A 17672-nucleotide genomic window follows, 5' to 3' on the forward strand; every position below is an offset into this window, starting at 1 on the left:
GCGTTATTGTTAAAAAAAAAAAAAAAAAAAAAAAAAATTCAAATTAGCTTTTTTGATATGTTGAGAGAGACGCTTCTCATATCATGTTTGAGAAAAAATTCGTTCGTTAACGTCTCGCATAACAAATTCTTTATATACGAAAAAAATTATCCTTCGTTCGCGCATATTTCGCATAAGTTGAATAACGATTCGTAGTCATGCATATAAACTTTTTGATGGATACACATGCTTACGTGTACGTTATAAGTTTATCTCGCTCTTGAGTGAACACAGAACTTCTATTTTGTCTAAATTTTACCAAATGGGATGCAGGAATTCAAAATGTGAAGAGTGGAAAAGAACAAACGGTTGCCTTACATATGTTAAACACCTTCTTTTTATCTTTTAGAGCTTGCTAAACGTTGTAGTTTCTCCTTGGCAAAACTGCAAATGTTAACTGTACTCAGTTTTGGTTTTTTTCTGAGAGCACAAAATAATTTGCCTTTTCAGCACGATGAACTGGGGCTTACGAACATATTTACACGCCTCGTACTACACAGCATCGTTTAAAATACAGTTTCACTGTATTTCTTAAAACATTTTGTCTTTACATGTGAATGTATTCATGAACTACTTGAAGATGCGAGACGTGGCACTTTAAGCAATCTCACAGCTGTCTTGCTCACGTTTAAAAGAGCGATTTTGTTATGACTAAAAACGTTTGCGCGTTGAAAAGAAGTAACATCGTGTTGTACCCCCTTGTTAAATTATTTGTGAGTACACTAGGTGAAATTATACCTTTTGCTAAAATGAAAGACGCACACCTCCACTGTCTTTATTTTGTAAAAATCTATCAGTTACATTTCTTTTAAAATTTATACTAAAAATGTGACAAAAAAAAAATTGCTACATTGTTAAAGGGGAGATGTTACTTCGGGGGAACAAGAAACCGCAGTATGTTGAGCGGAATTATTTTATTCGCCATTCAAGCAAAATGGGAGGATGTTCACTTGGGCAGTTCGCTCAAAAAAACGTAGTTCTATACTCTTGCTTTGTGTACGCTAGGCGATATGCTTAAAAGGTACAATTTTGACGGTGTAACATTGCTCCCAATTTTGCTCCTATGAAACGCTTTCGTAGCATCTTCCAGTTGTGTTCGACATGTTAATGAAGCTCTTTTCCTTTGTCGCAAAAATTTATTTGCCACTTCGCACTGCCGTTTCTTTTCACTTCTGCGCTCATGCAACTCACTCAAATTAACAACGTGTTGATGGTTATCCATGACACCTTCGGTAAAAAAATAAAAAATGAAACGTACATGATGTTTGCTTTATCTGCAATTCTGCACAACTGGGGATGAGTTTTCATCCCCAACAGCAGATTCAGCATTTTGCTTATCATCCACGGAAATGAATACGTAAATATATACACAAAAAAAAATATGTATATATGTACATATGTCCACACGCACGTATTCACATGTGCACACTTTTGTGCCCCTTTTCACATACCAGAAATGCAGAAAGCCCAACAAATACGTTGCTCGTTGCGATGCTATAATTGTCCATAAAATGATTTTCATCTATTTTTTTGTTGTACAGGGCGAAGGACGTCAGAAACTGGAAAATGAAAAAAAAGAGAAATCCCCAAATGCCTTTAATGCGCAAAATTCCAGAGAGTATCCCCGCTGCGATGCCTACGTCGTTAAAAATAATGCCAAAGGGGAATAAAAATGAGAAGCACGTATACATACGCACATGATATTTTTATGTACAGGTGGGGGTCTCACGTTTACGCTTTCTATGCGAACTGCATATTTCCCCCTTACCTATCACTTGCTTACAATAAAAAAAAGCGTCATCCATTTCGTTCTGTGGAGGAAAAAACAAAATTGGGGTTCGTGTAAAAAAGGTTTTTTCTTTGTCAAATGTGTATGCACGCACAGACGCATGAGTAGGGACTCAAAATTGAAACACGCGTGTTTGTACGTTGCGTGATAGGCATATATTTGCATTTTCCTAATCAGTTCTGTTATTGCGAAAAGGGGGGAAATTCATTTTGGTTAACCTTTGTCAATTTCTCGTGGAGCAGCTTCCTAAACAATCTGCTGTCATTTTTTTCACTTGGTTTTGTCATCTTTAAAAAATGGTAAGCTTAAAAATGTTCATCTAGTGATGATTTATTTAGTTCCATCCCCCAGGCATAGTTTTTTTTATCATTTTAAGAAAAAGAATGCCTGCGATTTGGCAACCTTCATCTATTACGCATTCGTAAGATTTTGGAAAAGAAGGTTTGAAAAAATGTTATTCTTTTGTTAGGAAAGCATAAGAGGGGAAAAAGATGCAAAGAAAAAAAAAAAAAAAAAAAAAGGCCAACTAAATGGTAACAAAATGGTAATAACAAGATGGGCTGCTATGCATTTCGTTGGGTTTATTAATATCCCAAATTTTTAAAGTGAAAAATAAGGAAAAAAAAAAAAAAAATTCAAAAAAAAATTTTACTTTTGAAAATAGCAAAAAAAACCCTTGTGAGTGCCCCTGCTCTTGAGAGGTGGAAGTACTTCATGTTAGGGGTTCTGAAAGGGTAAGGCCTCGTCGCCACCATTGTCATAAAATTTATAAACAAACAATCCGCTACATATGTGATGCTCATTTTAACGTAAGGGGGACACCTCCCCATAACTCCTGCCTCTGTTCAAAGAAAAATAGCCATTGTAGTGGGAAAAGTCGTAGTTTCACATCTTACTAGCCAAATGAAGGAAATGAAAAATTTTATACTGACAATGTTAAAAGTGGAGGAAATTTTTTTTGCAAGTCTTTTCTGAAAGATCAGTCCATCGTAAGTATTAAAACAGTGTACAAATTCGTCTTTGAAAAGAAAAAAAGGAATAAGGTCTGGGGCCAGAATGCCCGAAGTCAAAAGCGCTTTGCGCGGCGTTCGATCTACTTAACAACTGTCACTTGGACAACACGTTCAAAAAAAACAAACAGATGAACAAACCAAATTGCATCAAATCAGATGGCGAACAAATTTACTTTCATTTTAACCCCAAATTTCGAAAAAATGGAAAAATGCTCATTCGGCGTTGTGAACTGGCAATGAGGAGAAACGCACGTCATAATGTAATTTGTTTCACTCATAAGCTGACCCCCATTTGTGGAGGAAAAATGAGTTTTTTTTTTTTTTTTTTTTTTTTTTCTTCTTTTTTTTTACAACCCCTTGGTCCACATTTGGCAATAAATTCAAGCGCAAAATGAAAGTCTGAAAAGGAAAATTCCCTTTCCACGTTTTTCACCTTTTCAAAAAGAAAAGACGTTGCTGTCATATTGAGATGTAAACATTTAAACTTTCGCATGACCCAACATGTTTCCAGCAAAATGGGATCCCACACACAAAAGTGGACACCTGCCTTTTCGCAATTTGTAGAAATAAGGCTGTTTCACATTATGTTTGTCTATTCCTTCACATTTTTTTTTTGTTAACATAACATTTTTGCTAACATAATAGTTCCATTTTTTAAAATGTTTGCACGGAAAAAAAAGGGGAAAATTTTATGCACAACCGTAACTTTAAAATTGTGCAAACAATTCCTACATGCGTGTGCTTTTGCGTAAGCTTAATTCTTTTATTTTATTCCCCCCACAGCAGCCCCCCTCCCCATTTGTGCAACTGCGCACTTTTTTTTTCGTTACATATCTTGCATTTATTTTTTTCCCTACAAAAAAAAAATAAATAGCAAAATAAGGCCAATAGCGCCTCACCCCTTTCAACAAATGGCCCCAAGTAGATAAATCATTTTAACAAATGTTGAGCGAGTACAGGAATTCCAAACGCAAGCGCACAACCGCACATAAGAAAATGAATTACACAAGGAGTGCGCCATTAAAAGGATCCCCCTTCACGGGTATGCAAAATGCGTTACAACGCGTAGGGAGCGTTTGTAGCTACGCGTTTGTTACGCATACGTTGCGCTTTGTCCAGATAAACTCGCCCCTTCTCTTGCAAAAGGAAGGGACCGATTTTAACCCTCTCGATGTCTTCACAGAGTCACCAACGCTGTGCTTTTATTGTCTTATCAGCGCTTGTGCCAGCTGCGTGGCATCTTTGCCTTCTAAAAAAAAAAAACACCTTTTTCCGATTTTTCAGGGCTTAACAATGAAAAGGAAATTGCGGAAAACCCCAAGGTCCATTCATCCATAAGGGAAAAGCAACTAAGTAAAGGAAAAAATTACCATGCATATATGCGAAACGGAATTTATGCGTGGTCTAGGCTGCGTTTAGCCCGTTTTTTTTTTTCTTTTTGCGCATAATATATGTATATACACATGGATGCACGCTTTGGAGCGAGCGCGTATGGGTACGCCTACATGTACGTGACCATGTACGCGGCCTCTTACGCGACCATGTGCGCACACAAATGTATCCACATATACGTACATACGAGGTGAAGGAAATTTCGACAAGGCTTCGCGGGGCCCCGAAAAAAAAAAAAAAAATCCCTTTTACTTCTTCATTTTAACTGCTTTTTTTTTTGCACTTTTTTTTTCGTTCATTTTCTCCATCAATTTTCCCGCGCAGAAATTGCCGAGTTAATGCTTTACAGGAAAAACGACAATGTGGTGAAAAAAAATGTCAACTTCCTCCCGCCAGAAAAGAAAGAAGCGACCGAGGAAAAGGACGATGTAGATAAAGCAAATAAATTTAGCATATCCAACGCATCGATAGCCGACAGTCTGAACAAAAAATTATTTGGCAATCGTTCCACCTGGAACAGTAAGACCAAGACTCCACCTGATAGCTTCAAAAGCAAAAGTGGGGAGAAATTGTCTATACTAAGCAACTACAGAAATACATTTGCGCATAAAGAAGATTCGACCATTACTAATAAAGTGAATGAAAGTAACAAGGAGAACCTGAACGATTTTTTGCGAATGAAAAGTTGTGCATATTCTTCAAAAAGTAAATTTTTTGCGCAAAAAAAGGTAAGTGATATATCCAAGAAAAGCTATTCTGCGGAGAGAATAGTTTCCCTAAATTCGAAAAAATCAGGGGAGGAAGTAGATGCCAGCAGGAGGGGCATATCATTAATGCAAAGGTTAGGCGGTGGCCCTACAAACAGGGACGCTGCTGACGAGAGTGGTGACGACCTGGACGATGGGAGTTTTTGGGATCTTAATGAGGATATGAGTAATGGAGAGGATAGGGACAGTGATGATAACCGCGCTGGTGACCACGAGGACAGCGCTCCCAACTCTCACCCTGCAGACAACCAGGGCAATAAGCCCAAAAGGAACGAATTGAAAAAAAGCAAAAATGAATCCCCTACGTATAAGAATAATACACGTTCCTACGGGTTCTTTAAAAGCCGTAAAAGTGCAAAGACGTCACCCAGTGACGAGAACAAGGCGAAAGACAAAAAAAGGAAAATCAATTCCTTTTTTAATTTTTTAAACCTAAAAAAAAGGTATAATAAAAGAAAAAATGACCTTCAGGCCAAAAATGACAAAAAAAAGAAAAACAATTCTAAGGAGGAGGAAGAAATGAACTGCCCTAGTTCAGACAGAGAGAAGTCTTCAAGTTCTCATCCAAGCAAAAAAAACATAAAAACCTTTTTTTGCGTTAAGTGAAATATTTTTCGCCCCCACTTTTTGGAGACTTGAAATAGGAGATCCGCCTATTTTGTACTTTAACTTTAAGTGCGCGTTTGAGTTGGTTTTATTTTTTGTTCCCCCCCAGCGCCTCGGCGTCCATTCCGGCACAACACCCCTACGCGCGTCCATTTTTTGTCCCCCCATTTGTTGGTAAGAAAAATTCTACCCCTTTTTTTAGCCATTTTTACATTACAATAAATACCACGTTTTTGCAGTTTTTTGCATTTTTTGCATTTTTTGCATTTTTTGCATTTTTTGCATTTTTTGCATTTTTTGCATTTTTTGCATTTTTTGCATTTTTTGCATTTCTTGCATTTTTTGCCATTTATGTAAAATATTAAGACACTTTGCAAAGAACAATGCATCGCCAACAATGTACATTAAAAGGCTCCCTTTCTTGAGGAAAGAAAAAAAAAAAAAAAAATTATCATCACAATGGGTATTAACGGCAAAATTAGGGAACCACCAAAGAGACACCACCATCATCACTGAAGGTGCGCAAAAAAGGTGTAACTGCGCAAGCATCACAGCAACGTCACAACATCGCGGCAGCTAGTTGTTATAATCTGGCGGATGCGAGTTTTCCATCGGGTTGGGATAGAAGCCGTAGTTCGGGTAAAAATCCGGCATGTTTTGAAATCGGTGGTTAAATAAAAAGGGCATTCCACAAGCGTTGTACATAAAGTTAGCCCAGTGCGCCATCGTTTCTTTGTTGCAGGGGAAGGGCGCCATGAATGGCGGGGGGTGCGCGAACTTGGAGCGGCTGCACGGGGGGGGAAGTGGGGGGAAGCAAGCGCAAGTGGGAACAAGTGACATTGTGCCAAGCGTTACCACGCGTGCTCACACGTGTGTGTACACGCACGAACCGTTTACAATTTTCACTGCGCGTTTCCTCCGTAGGGGAGCGGGAAAAATCCACTACTCATTTTCGCGCTTACCTTTTGGTGTGTTGCCGTTTCATGGCCATCTTGGGCTTTTTGGGCTCCGCTTTTCTAACCTCGACCATCTTGTCCTAAGAGGGGAAAGGGGAGCAGAAACGAAAAGGAAAAGGCGGTTTGAAAGAATGGCTAGCGAAAAACGGAATGGGACTGCTTATCCCATGCGCAGTTATTTGGTCCTCTCCGGGAATTATATTTTCTCCTGCGCTTACGTATATTTTGTGCCGCCTGTGCTTCAGAACTTTGGCCACGGATGATTCATTTGCGAAGACCACAAAGCCAAAACATCGGGATCTGCCCGAAGAATCCAACACAATTTGAACTACATCGATTTCGCCGAAGGCGGAGAAGTAGCTGCGCGAGGGTGAAAAAAAAAGGGGAAAAAGGGGAAAATAAAAGGGAAAAAAGGGAAAGATAAACGAGAAAGATAAACGGGAAAGATAAAAGGGAAAAATAGAAAGGTGTCGGGGGATACATCCCTTTACACCCCCGTCTGTCAGCTCGTTCATGAGCATCTATGCAGGCACACATCCTCATCGCTACGCGTAAGGAGGTGCAATTTTTGAAAAGGTTATCCCTCCCCTCCTTTAACGCAGCAGTTCATACCTCTCCAGGGTGTCCTTAGTCCAGTAGTAGTTCAGTCCTCCTACGAATATTTTACGCTGGATGTCTGAGGGGGTCGTGTTATGCTCCTCGCGAACGTCCACTCTCTTCCCGTTGAATTCATGCGTGTCCTGAAGGGGAACGGAAAAAAAAAAAAAAAAAATAAATAAAATAATAAAATAAAACGCACACATACACATATGCATGTGCACACTTCCGCCCCTGCGTGCATATAAATACACATCACAACGCTGCGTAATCTGCGCCTATTCATTTGAGGAACTATTCTATATTTCTATATACTATTAGGATTTTATCTTTATTTATTTGAGATGACATTGTAACGAACGCAAATCCCCTGTTTCTCTTCGTCTCGTGGTCTTGCGCGATGACCGCATTCTGCACGGGCCCGTATTTTTCGAAGTATTCTATTAGGTACTGCGAAGAGGTGGAGGGAAAAGTTACACCGCGAAAGTGCGCATGAGGGAGGGGTAACGGGCAGCCACGTAGTAGACGGACAAACAGTGACGCAGTGGTCCATTCTGTAGAAGTAAAGAGCAAGCATGGCATGCCCTATCGAAAGGGGGCGCTCGTTACCTTATTTGAGATGTTCTGTGGAATACCACCGATAAAAAATTTAAAGGGCTCATTTATGCTCTCCGAGCTGTTTGCACATTCGTTGATTCCTGTGGAGGCTGCGCGTGAAGAGGAATACATGGGTTTGCCTACGTCTGTGCGCGCACAAGTATATGTGTGTGGGGGGAGAACAAACGCGCACACCACCTGTCCGCGGTAGCGATCACAAAAAAGGGTAAAATTTTCGCTCCTACCTGTGCTTAGCGTGTCCGAATTCTTCACCTTAGGGGTTGAGCCACTCTTCCCGGATTTGCTGGAGCACTTGGAGGTGCCCTTTTCGTGACAACAGCACAGCTTCTTTTTTTCTGAACAGGTCAGGAATAATTTTTTTTTTTTTTTTATTTTGATGAAAAAGGGAATGTAGACTCGAGGAAAGGGGCAAAATAAAATTTAACAAAAGTTGCGACAGAAAAAGAACAGGTAGAGGCACACACACAACTGGTGAATTATTGATGCCTGGCAACCATTTAGGTGTGCTCATTTGTGTGGCAAAAGAGAGTGCCTAACATTTCCATACGTGGGGTACACTCCTCATACGTATGTGGCACATATGCACGTAGGTAGATGCAAACGAAGATGTGTGTGCAATACATCGGCGCGCTTTACCTGGCCTGTACGACTCGCGAGAGGAACTTCTATCCCGTTTTTCTCTTCGCTCACAATTGTCTTCCACCTCACTGCCTTTGGAAGCATCGTCTATGTTCTTTTTCTCAGTTTCATCATTTTGGGACTCCCTCGTTTTGGAAGATCCATCAGCGTCACTCGATTCACTCGCAAGGTCATTGGGAGTCATTTTTGCAGAGCTCCTTTTATCTATCAGAGATGAATTATATACCCTCGCGCGCTTTTCTTTCACATGCGGATTTGCTCTCTATGTATTTTCTCATATAATGTTAATTGGGGCATAACTTCGTGTGTGCGTGGGCACAAGCGTAGAGTGTCAGACGATTGATGGGTGTGATGTGGGAGGTGGGGTATGCACAAGGGAGCCGCTCTCCTCGCTGTTTTTTTTTAAGTTATTTTTCGCGTAGCTTCTTTAGCGTAGCCTCTCTCGATTTGCTTCTCTCGCTCGGAGCCTCGACTTCCAGGTTGACCCTCCTCCCCGCGCTACTCAAGAGGTAAATCCGAACACGCTGCCTACCTTCCGGTGAGCAGAGAGAAAAAAATAAAAACGCACAGTAAGATAAGATACGCAGATACGCAGATACGCGGAGATATGTAAAGTAGACATGCCGCTTAACCATGTGTGCACCCACCTTTACATGCAGGAGAGAAAAAAAAAAAAAATGAAAGAATTGCTTGACATCCCTATGTCGTTACCCACCTGTTAGAAGCGATGCTGCTATTTTTACGCACCCTCCTTTGTGTTTTGTTAGCAATTTAAGAAAAGCATCTTTTAGTTAAAGCACAAAATAGATGCGCAGAAAAAAAGAAGCGGATGCATCATACAGTGGTGATTCCTTTTTTTCCCATTTTTTTAAACCCTCCCCTGATGCAGAAATTGGGAAAAGAGGGAAAAAAAACGGTGACGTGCAAACTATGAGAGAGTCGATTAAATGTGCATGCCGTCACATCCAAATATACGTACGTGCATACTTCTTACGAGCATGCAAATTCGCGTACCGAGGGGAACGCGGGGAAATAACACCGACGGGAGGGGGCTGTCGGGGACTAAAAAATTACGCGAACTTAGAAACGAAAAAAAAGGAAAAGGGCATAAAACGAGAGGAAGAAAGCTAAAGGGGCTGTTCCGTGCCGGGTCGCGGCAAACGCTTATTCGAAAAAAAAAAAAAGAAAAAAAAAAAGATGTAACGGAATGGAATGGAAGGATTCTCCGCAATTTTTCCCTTCTTCTGCTTCTCCTCCTCCTTACCGCACATTTTTTCTTTTTTTCGCCGCGTGTTTTGTGAGCGCAAAATTATGCTAATTAAAATGAAAAAAGGAGTTAAAATCAAATTCGGGGGAGCGCGACGGGGGAGTTATCCATCCAGCTAGCTATGCCTACCTCCTTATTTACCCTTTTGAGAGGGTTCCCCCTCTCTTCGACGCACATCCGAGAGCACCACTCCGCGTACGCGCTACTTCATGCTCATAATTTTCCTAAACGACTCTAAGTTGTTCTGCCAGCTTTCCCTCTCTTCTCTCGTTTTGAAAATAAACAAATAGGTACTTATATTAACGCTACTCACTGCTATTTCTAGCGACTTGAGGTTGTCTACTTTGGTTCGTACTGAAGTTATTTTATTTAGAGAAAATGATCCAATTGGTTTTTTCTTCCCGTCCCCTTCTGCCTTTCCCTTGTACCACTCCAACATCTTTCCATCCTTTGAGCAAGTAACTTTAACAGTTTCATGAAAAATGGCTGTCTTTATTTTTACAACTTTTGTTAACGTTTTTCTGTACTGTTTTATTTTTTCCTCTTTTATATCTTTGGCTGAAATGTGCTCATCTGAATTGTCTGTTGATAATTTATCCTCCTCTTCCTCTTCTTCCGTTTCCAGGTTTATTTTCCTCGCCGTTGGTGAATACGTGGGTCTCCTCCTCGCATTTCTAACCACCTTGGGGGTTATGTGATTTGTGTTGTTATAGTTCGCGCTACTGTTATAGTTCGCGTTACTGTTATAGCTTGCATTACTGTTAATGTTCGCGCTATTGTTGTAGCTTCTATTATTCGTGTTGACGCTGCTGTTGGGGGTTCCCCCCCCCTGGTAAACTTGGCTTGGTGTGTGACCCTTTTTGGCACTTCCGTTGTATGTCTCTTCCGCCGATTCGTAGTTAAAGTTTTCGAGCAGGGTTGCTAGCGATCCGTTGTTTGGCTAGCGAAAAAAAAAAAAAAAAAAAAAAAAAAGGGGGAGAATGGGGAGAAATGGTCACAAAATTGGTAGGAACATTTCGCGTAACGCGAGCCAATCGGGGAAACACGGAATCGCTGAATCGCTGAATCGCTGAATCGCGCGCGCCTGCTTACTGTCTGCGGATCGTAGTTCAAGAGGGGCCCATCCGGGGTCCTCTTCCCCCACCGCTCGTAGCAGTTATACGGAACGGTGTTTCCCATGCTGGTTGGGTGTCGCAGGAGGGGGGCGGCGGGCGAGGAAAACGTAACGCGAAAAAGGGAAAGCGTAAAAGGGAAAATTGTTATGGTTTTCCAGCTTTCTGGTTTGTCCGGGCTGTTCCCTCTGGTCTATTTCCCCAGTTTGCCCTGCCTCGCGTTTTTTACGTAATTTTGCTTGCTCAAATGGAATGCGTTCGCGCCCCAGGATGGCTCACAGCGACGGGAATAGTTCGAACGCGCAGATGATGTACAACGCACGGCGGGTGTACTCATGTACCATGTTAATCCCTCAATCGTGAGTACAGTTGAGGGTCCATTTTATTGCTTCCCTTCGCTTGTTCCGCCTCCTCAAAGTTGTAATTAAATTTGGCGTCCAAACGTTCAACTGGGGCTTTCTGTTTTACACACAAGTGTGCCTTGCCAGGTGACCAAAGGGGGAAAGGCGCAAAAAAAAAAAAAAAAAAAGGCGAAAAGGGGGGAAAAAAACGAAAAAAGGGAAAAAAAGGGGGAAAAACGAAAAACGCGAAAAACGTGAAAAGGGAGAAAAAAAACGAAACAAACGAATGAACGAACAAATGGGTTAATTAACGAACGGACGCGCGACAAAAAATACTCAGGCGAATGCAAAATTGTTGGTCCATTTTTCAGATCACCTGAATGCATAAAAAAAAAAAAAAAAATCTGCGGAAAAATTGGCGTGTACGTACGCAACGGTATGCGCTTTTTCCAGCAGGCCCCACTGGCAAGCGGCAAATTGGGAGCGGCAGATCGTGAGCGGCGATTCTTAAAATGCTATCTCCATGTTGCTATCTCCAAATTGCTATCTCCAAATTGCTATCTCCATGTTAATATCTCTATGTTGATATCCCCATTTGCCATCCCCAAGTTTACCCCCCCCGATTGCTCTCTCCAAATGGCGAAACCACGACGCACGAGGATCCACAGGTGAATGGCGCAGCTAATTAGATGCTTTTCACTGCTGCCGTAAGATGTATTTCTTCGCCGAATGAAAAATCGCCCAGCATGTTTTTTTTTTCCCCCCCCCCCAAGTTATACATACATGTACGTACATCCCTCACTGCAGTTTGGCAGTGTAGCTATGTAAATCAGCGGGAAAAAGGGTGGGGTGAAAAAAAAAAAAAAAATGGGAGCTTCAAAAACGTGAGCGTTAAGACCGCATAATGTAACGTCCTGTTTTTCCCCCAACGTGTGATATACACTCCTGTGTGTGAACGCACACGCATATGCATGTGGGAGGTGTGCCCATACGCATGAATTTTTCGGACGTGCGCACGGATCTACTGCTATGGGGACGAGTGAACAGAAAGGGGGGAGGCAGAGGCCAATGAAAAGTTTGTCGCATTCAAAACCGTTGGTGAGAGAACGAAAAAAGGGTGAACAATTTTAAAAAGGAAAAAAAAATGATAACCGTGTGCAAGGCCATCCTAATAGCAGCGACCATTTGTTACCACGTAGCTCTTTCCCTTGTGAGACAAAACCGAATCGATGGAAACGCCCTGCTTTATGTTAAGGAGCACGCCCGTTCGTTCTCTCACAATTGCAAAAAGGAAAAACGCGTAAAACGCGTAAAATGTGTAAAATGTGTAAAATGCGTAAAATGCGTAAAAGGAATAAACGGGGGGAGGAAACAATGGAACGTCCCCTTGCGCATGACGGACGAGAAAGAAAGCGACAAAACGGATAAATGTACCCCCGTGGAAAGCCTAAAATTTTACGGCTTTTCCCGCATTTATGAGCATTTCAAATTGAATAAAAGTGAGTCAGGTGTTGGTAGGGGGGACCCACCTCCGTCCAGCGAGGCTGCCAGTGGCGCGGCCAGTAGCGCGGCCAGTAGCGCGACCAGTAACACGGCCAGTAACACTGCCAGTAACACTGCCAACAACATCACTGGCAGCATCTCGGAGAGCGACACTGGGGAGGACCCCCAACCCAGCAGCGACGCCGTGAAGGAACAAAACAACAACCTGCTAGTCAAAGATGACCCGAACCGAATCCAAAGAATGAAATTCGAAGATACCCAAGACTACAGCAGTATATTCAAAGAGAGGGAAAAAAAGACCCACGTCAAAACATACGTCGCGAACATCTTTCAGAAATTGCCCAAATTTAAGGACAACATAAAGGTAATTAAAGACGCTCTCCTGTACCTAAAGTTTATAGAAAAGGGAAACCTATATTTAATTAAAAATGTTGACAGAAAAACGGTGAATGCAGAACCGTACGTCGATTTGGATAAGGAAGGCGGGTCCAAAAATGCAGGCTCCGTGAGGGGAACCAAAAAGGACAAAATAAAGCTAGAACTCACCAGCATTTATAACAACATAAATAAAGAAAAACACACGAAAAAAAGAATCTGCAAAGAATGCTGCATTAAGGTGGACCTATACACAAAGATGCTCTCTCGACCATTGAATAACATCTACAATGTACACAAAAATTTAAAGAAGTATCTGCACCCATTTCAGTACAGCCTGTATGAAAATGCAATCACAAATTTCTACAAAGAGGGAGAAGCAGCCAACTCGTTAAGTGACGTCCTTAATAACATTTTACAAATTAGAAAGTTAATAACTCTCACGGGGAAGACATACGCAGGACAAATGAAGTACCTAAAAACTTGCAGAGAAATTTTCTCAAAACTGAACGAAGCTATCGTAGATCTGAACATCATCTTACAGTCAGGCAGAAAATGGCTAGATGCCTACAATTCGTACATTAAATGCGTTAGAAAAATTAAATACATAGACATTACCAAACCAGCCATTTCCATCATAGGGTGCACAAATGTAGGGAAGAGCAGTGTCCTCAATTCTGTCACCAATGCAAAGTCTAAGGTGGCTGATTATAATTTCACCACCAAGGAATTTAATCTAGGCCACTATTCCTTTACTAGCCAAAATGACGTATTCACAACCCAAATTATGGACCTTCCAGGATTAATTAATCGGCCTGAAGAGAAAAGAAACCTCATGGAGAAACTCTCCCTTTCCTCATTAAAAAATATCCCTTCAGCAGTTATGTACATTTTTGACCCTCTCAAAAAGGATGACCATAAATTCTCCTCCATCAAATCACAGGTAGATATTCGCTACTACCTCAGGGGGTTGTTTCCCTTCAGACCTTGGATTGATGTTGTCACCAAGGCGGACCTAACTACCTGGGATGAAATTAACCTCCCGAAAGATATTAAAGAAAATGCCCTGTTCATCTCGACGGAAGACAAAAATTCGCTACTCCCACTGCGGCAGAGAATCAACGAAGTGACCTTTAAGCTAACCGACTTTTTAGCGAAGCATACGATGGAGCCATGATCGGGGCCCGCCCCCTCGGAAGCGCAAATGGGTGGCTTCCTTGCGAGCAGGGGACTTCCTTACTAGGTGGCTTCCTTGCGAGCAGGGGACTTCCTTACTAGGTGGCTTCCTTACTAGGTGACGCCCTTTTTTTTTGTTCAGCCATTAAACAACCATTTTTAACTCCCCCTAACCGGTCACGTCGCTTTCCTTTTTGACGAGAGTTCAAAGTGTGGAAAGCGCGAACGTGAGGTGTTATTCGTTTGTCTGTACATTCATTCATTTCTTTTTTTTTTTTTTTTTTGTTCTCCTAAAAAAAAGGGCATTAACCGCATGCATTAAAATTTGTTGTGCCATTTTTTAAACGCCGAGGTATACCCCTCCCCATACGCAGGTGCTAATTTGCCTATAAGCGTATTACACGCACAGGTGCACACTTGCAAATGCCTTCTCCCCCAAATGTGCGCCCATTCCTTTTAAGCGCCGCTGTGCACACACATTCTCGTGTGTACCTGTGCGCATCAGACAATTGGTCACTTTGTTTGCTTGTAGACAAGGCCATGTTTTCAATCTAAGGGGACACTCCCCACACAAACGTAGTTTAATTTTTTAACTGCTATATCTATGGAGGTGTATTAATTCGTCTGGACTGTGTATTTTTTTTTTATATCAAGCTTCGGCATTTCGAAGAGCCTTTCCCTTTCTGCGCTTTTCAGAGTATACTTCATTTTGTCGTCATGGAGAGGGGCATTCTTCACTTCCCCGGGTTTGTTCGCAGATTCGTCATGCGGGAAGCGTGCGCTGTTGCGTGGTAAGCCACCTGCATATGTTAAGCCGTTTTCATATGTTAAGCCATCCTCATATGCTAAGTCATCCTCATGTGCTAAGTCATTCTCATATGCCAAGCCATCCTCATATGGCGCGGCTTCCCCAATCGTTCGGCCACCTTCATAAACGTATCCCTGCAATTCTGTCGCTTCCACGGTTATCACAGGGTTCACCGCTTCTTCATTTTCGCCATTTGGAAGTGCCCCTTCACTGGGACCCCTTTCACTCCGCTTAGAATTCACGATTTCCATCGTCTTGTCCCTGAAGCAAAAGGGGTCTTTTAAGAAGTTAATGCTGACCCCGTTCGCCTGCACGTTGTACCCGACGTTAATTTCAGGGATGAATGGGCCGCTGAACAGGACAGTTCGCATGGTGGAAGCGAATTGGAGAGAAAAAATGGGGGAAGCAAACGGGGGAGGCAAACGGGGGAGGCAAACGGGAGGGGCCAACTGGGAGAGACAATATCATGCTTCCACCAGAAGAACACCCCTTCGACGCGGCGCAGTTGTGTTGAGCCTTAAATGTACGTGCACACTTTAAAGACTAAAAAGGGTATTTATTCAAAATGGTCGTCTTTCCGTAGGGCTACGTGGTTGGATTCCCCTCCATGAAATGAGTATAAATATGTCTTACGTTAAAAGGGGTCCCTTTTTCGTACTTGGTGAGAGAGTGAAAAAAGGAAAATGTTTAAAGAAGCTTTTTAATCGTTAAAAACAGTTTTGTTATGACGTTAAAAAGGGGAACTCGTTTGCGAGCAGAGCAATTATGCATAGAACGTGAATTTTTTTTTTTTTTTAGCCTAAATCTTAAATAAAAAAAGTAAACAGCTAAAGTGTATGCTTTTATATGTATGCACACAGGTTGGTGGCCTTTTTTGAAAATAGCTAGATTTTTTTTTTTTTTTTTTTTACGGTCAGGTAACAATTTTGTTATTTTCTCCTGAACAGCCAACATTTTAGCTACTCCTTCGCGATGGAAAAATAGCTTAATCCTTTTCATTCACACATTTTATGCAAATTGGATGGTGGCTAACCATTATTACGTCTTAATGTTTGCTACGCGATGCGGTCAAACTTTAGCTCCTTCGAACTGTCCGTTTTTTGCTCTCTGCGCTGTTTGGGCGCGTTCATAATGTCTACAAAGTTTGACGTGGTTTTTTCCAAGTTAGGGGCAGCAATTTAACGCTTGCCACTGTCCTTTTGCTTTTTCTCGTGCTTTTTATTTATTTTGTGAAACATAGTTAAGGTTTAATTCTAAGGGGGGTTGCACAAATTGGTCGAATGGTTAGATGGCCGGATGATCGGATGACCAAATGGAACGTGGGTCTCCCCTTGACATTGCTATTTGGAAGAAAAAAAGTATTAACACGGCTTGTCAAATGTGAGAGAAAAAAAAAAAATTGCATCGGGCTAGCTAAAAAGAGCTGCTTTTCCGCTTGACCAAAATATTTGCTCGAAATTGTTAAATTGACCCACTCTTGGGAAAAGGAGCACCTTCATATGTACACATCGTAGCGCTCATTTTAGCGAACTTTTCCACGAACGGAAAAGAGGAAATTAGCTAAACTGCTGCTGCACAACATTGTATAAGCGAAAAAAGGGGAAGAGGAGGAAACATTTTCAAAAGAACATGGTGACGCATGTTAAAAAGCAGCAAATTGCGTGTACTTTGCGAGCATTTCCCAGTCGAAAGGTGAAGGGAAAAAGGTGTGAACGATGTTGCTATGCCACGTACAGGTATATATGTATATATATATGAACATGTACCACGCGTGCGCTGCGCCAAAATTGCTTGTTTCCAGTTGAGAGCATAAGAGTGTGCAAATGGTCCGCGCGCGCCCTCCCCACCAGCGCAAAATTAGGTTATTTTGCGAAACTTAATTTGCTGAGTGGCACACCTGTGTACTTTGAAAAAGAGTACACTGGGCACATTCATGCTAAGCAAGTGGCATCCCACCCGCGCGAAAAAGTGTTTTCGCAGTTGTTCCCCCACAACCGCGGGGACAACTGTGGGGACAACTGCGGGGACAACTGCGGGAACGGTTGCGGGAATTTTTGTAGGAAAAGTTGAAAAAAATTGAAAACAACTGCTGAAAAATTGCCGAAAAAATGAGGAAAAACTTCCGAAAAACTGCTGAAAAACTGCCGAAGAACTGCGCAAGAGTTGCACGACAATGGCAGAAAATTTTGCGAAAGGAAAAAGGCTGAAGCACAGAAAGTGTTAGGAGTGTGCAAAGTTGGCCACTGTGTTAATGGTTCAAAAATAAATTTACAAAACAGGCACCCCTCGAGCGGGCATCGTTCGTCAAGTTTGCCTAATTATACATAATTTTACGTAATTTTACCTAATTTTACTTAATTTTACTTAATATAATATGGGGACTTTGGAAAGCACAAAAATAAGAAAAAAAAAATAGTTGCTGTTACACGAAGGGACGTTGTTTAAACATCTACAGTGAACGTTGCCAAACCGCAAAAAAAAAAAAAAAAAAAAAAAAACGAAAAAAATTGTTACGTATATATGTACGCACTGACAGTTGACGCATATACTGTTCTTATGTTCACCCCTAAAGAATGAATTTACTCATAAAATTATAATTAAATGTGATATAAATTTTTTAATTCGAGTTTTTTTCGTTTAATTGAATTTATTACCCAAGGGGACATAGATACTT

General features: G+C 41.5%; 6 protein-coding genes across 6 annotated transcripts; 2 read left to right on the forward strand and 4 right to left on the reverse strand.

Moving 5' to 3' along the window:
- Nucleotides 1-1024: 1024 nt before the first annotated feature.
- On the reverse strand, nt 1025-2251 carry PVX_089670 (hypothetical protein, conserved). The gene is made up of 4 exons (XM_001614974.1): nt 2047-2251; nt 1808-1850; nt 1491-1675; nt 1025-1266 (listed from the first exon to the last, which is right to left on the reverse strand). Exons 1-4 carry the CDS (start codon nt 2113-2115, stop codon nt 1231-1233), a joined length of 333 nt encoding a protein of 110 aa, XP_001615024.1. The 5' UTR covers nt 2116-2251; the 3' UTR covers nt 1025-1230.
- A 1532-nt stretch (nt 2252-3783) lies between these two features.
- PVX_089675 (hypothetical protein, conserved) lies at nt 3784-5606 on the forward strand (the record flags this gene model as incomplete). The annotated part of the gene is made up of 3 exons (XM_001614975.1): nt 3784-3883; nt 4126-4194; nt 4558-5606. The coding sequence occupies 3 exons, from the start codon at nt 3784-3786 to the stop codon at nt 5604-5606; spliced, it is 1218 nt and encodes a 405-aa protein (XP_001615025.1).
- A 349-nt stretch (nt 5607-5955) lies between these two features.
- Nucleotides 5956-8667, reverse strand: PVX_089680 (RNA binding protein, putative). Its single transcript, XM_001614976.1, has 8 exons — nt 8414-8667; nt 8002-8112; nt 7769-7866; nt 7475-7609; nt 7175-7302; nt 6781-6922; nt 6569-6642; nt 5956-6393 (listed from the first exon to the last, which is right to left on the reverse strand). The coding sequence occupies exons 1-8, from the start codon at nt 8598-8600 to the stop codon at nt 6183-6185; spliced, it is 1086 nt and encodes a 361-aa protein (XP_001615026.1). The 5' UTR covers nt 8601-8667; the 3' UTR covers nt 5956-6182.
- Nucleotides 8668-9885: 1218 nt separating this feature from the next.
- Nucleotides 9886-10862, reverse strand: PVX_089685 (hypothetical protein, conserved; the record flags this gene model as incomplete). The annotated part of the gene is made up of 2 exons (XM_001614977.1): nt 9886-10623; nt 10776-10862. 2 exons carry the CDS (start codon nt 10860-10862, stop codon nt 9886-9888), a joined length of 825 nt encoding a protein of 274 aa, XP_001615027.1.
- Nucleotides 10863-12280: 1418 nt separating this feature from the next.
- On the forward strand, nt 12281-14191 carry PVX_089690 (GTP-binding protein, putative; the record flags this gene model as incomplete). The annotated part of the gene is made up of 1 exon (XM_001614978.1): nt 12281-14191. The coding sequence occupies one exon, from the start codon at nt 12281-12283 to the stop codon at nt 14189-14191; it is 1911 nt and encodes a 636-aa protein (XP_001615028.1).
- Nucleotides 14192-14477: 286 nt separating this feature from the next.
- On the reverse strand, nt 14478-15369 carry PVX_089695 (hypothetical protein, conserved; the record flags this gene model as incomplete). The annotated part of the gene is made up of 1 exon (XM_001614979.1): nt 14478-15369. One exon carries the CDS (start codon nt 15367-15369, stop codon nt 14806-14808), a length of 564 nt encoding a protein of 187 aa, XP_001615029.1. The 3' UTR covers nt 14478-14805.
- Nucleotides 15370-17672: the final 2303 nt, after the last annotated feature.

The sequence above is a fragment of the Plasmodium vivax genome, chromosome 5 (assembly GCF_000002415.2).
Source record: "Plasmodium vivax chromosome 5, whole genome shotgun sequence".
Taxonomy (NCBI): Eukaryota; Apicomplexa; class Aconoidasida; order Haemosporida; family Plasmodiidae; genus Plasmodium; species Plasmodium vivax.

Coding starts and splice junctions, on each gene's coding strand:
- PVX_089670 (XM_001614974.1), bottom strand. CDS start 2,115: ATGACAAAACCAAGTGAAAAAAATGACAGCAGATTGTTTAGGAAGCTG. Junction 1,851..2,046: donor TCCACGAGAAATTGACAAAG/GTTAACCAAAAT, acceptor TTTCCTCCACAG/AACGAAATGGATGACGCTTT. Junction 1,676..1,807: donor TTATTGTAAGCAAGTGATAG/GTAAGGGGGAAA, acceptor TTAACGACGTAG/GCATCGCAGCGGGGATACTC.
- PVX_089680 (XM_001614976.1), bottom strand. CDS start 8,600: ATGACTCCCAATGACCTTGCGAGTGAATCGAGTGACGCTGATGGATCT. Junction 8,113..8,413: donor TCGCGAGTCGTACAGGCCAG/GTAAAGCGCGCC, acceptor TGACCTGTTCAG/AAAAAAAGAAGCTGTGCTGT. Junction 7,610..7,768: donor CACAGAACATCTCAAATAAG/GTAACGAGCGCC, acceptor ACCTCTTCGCAG/TACCTAATAGAATACTTCGA.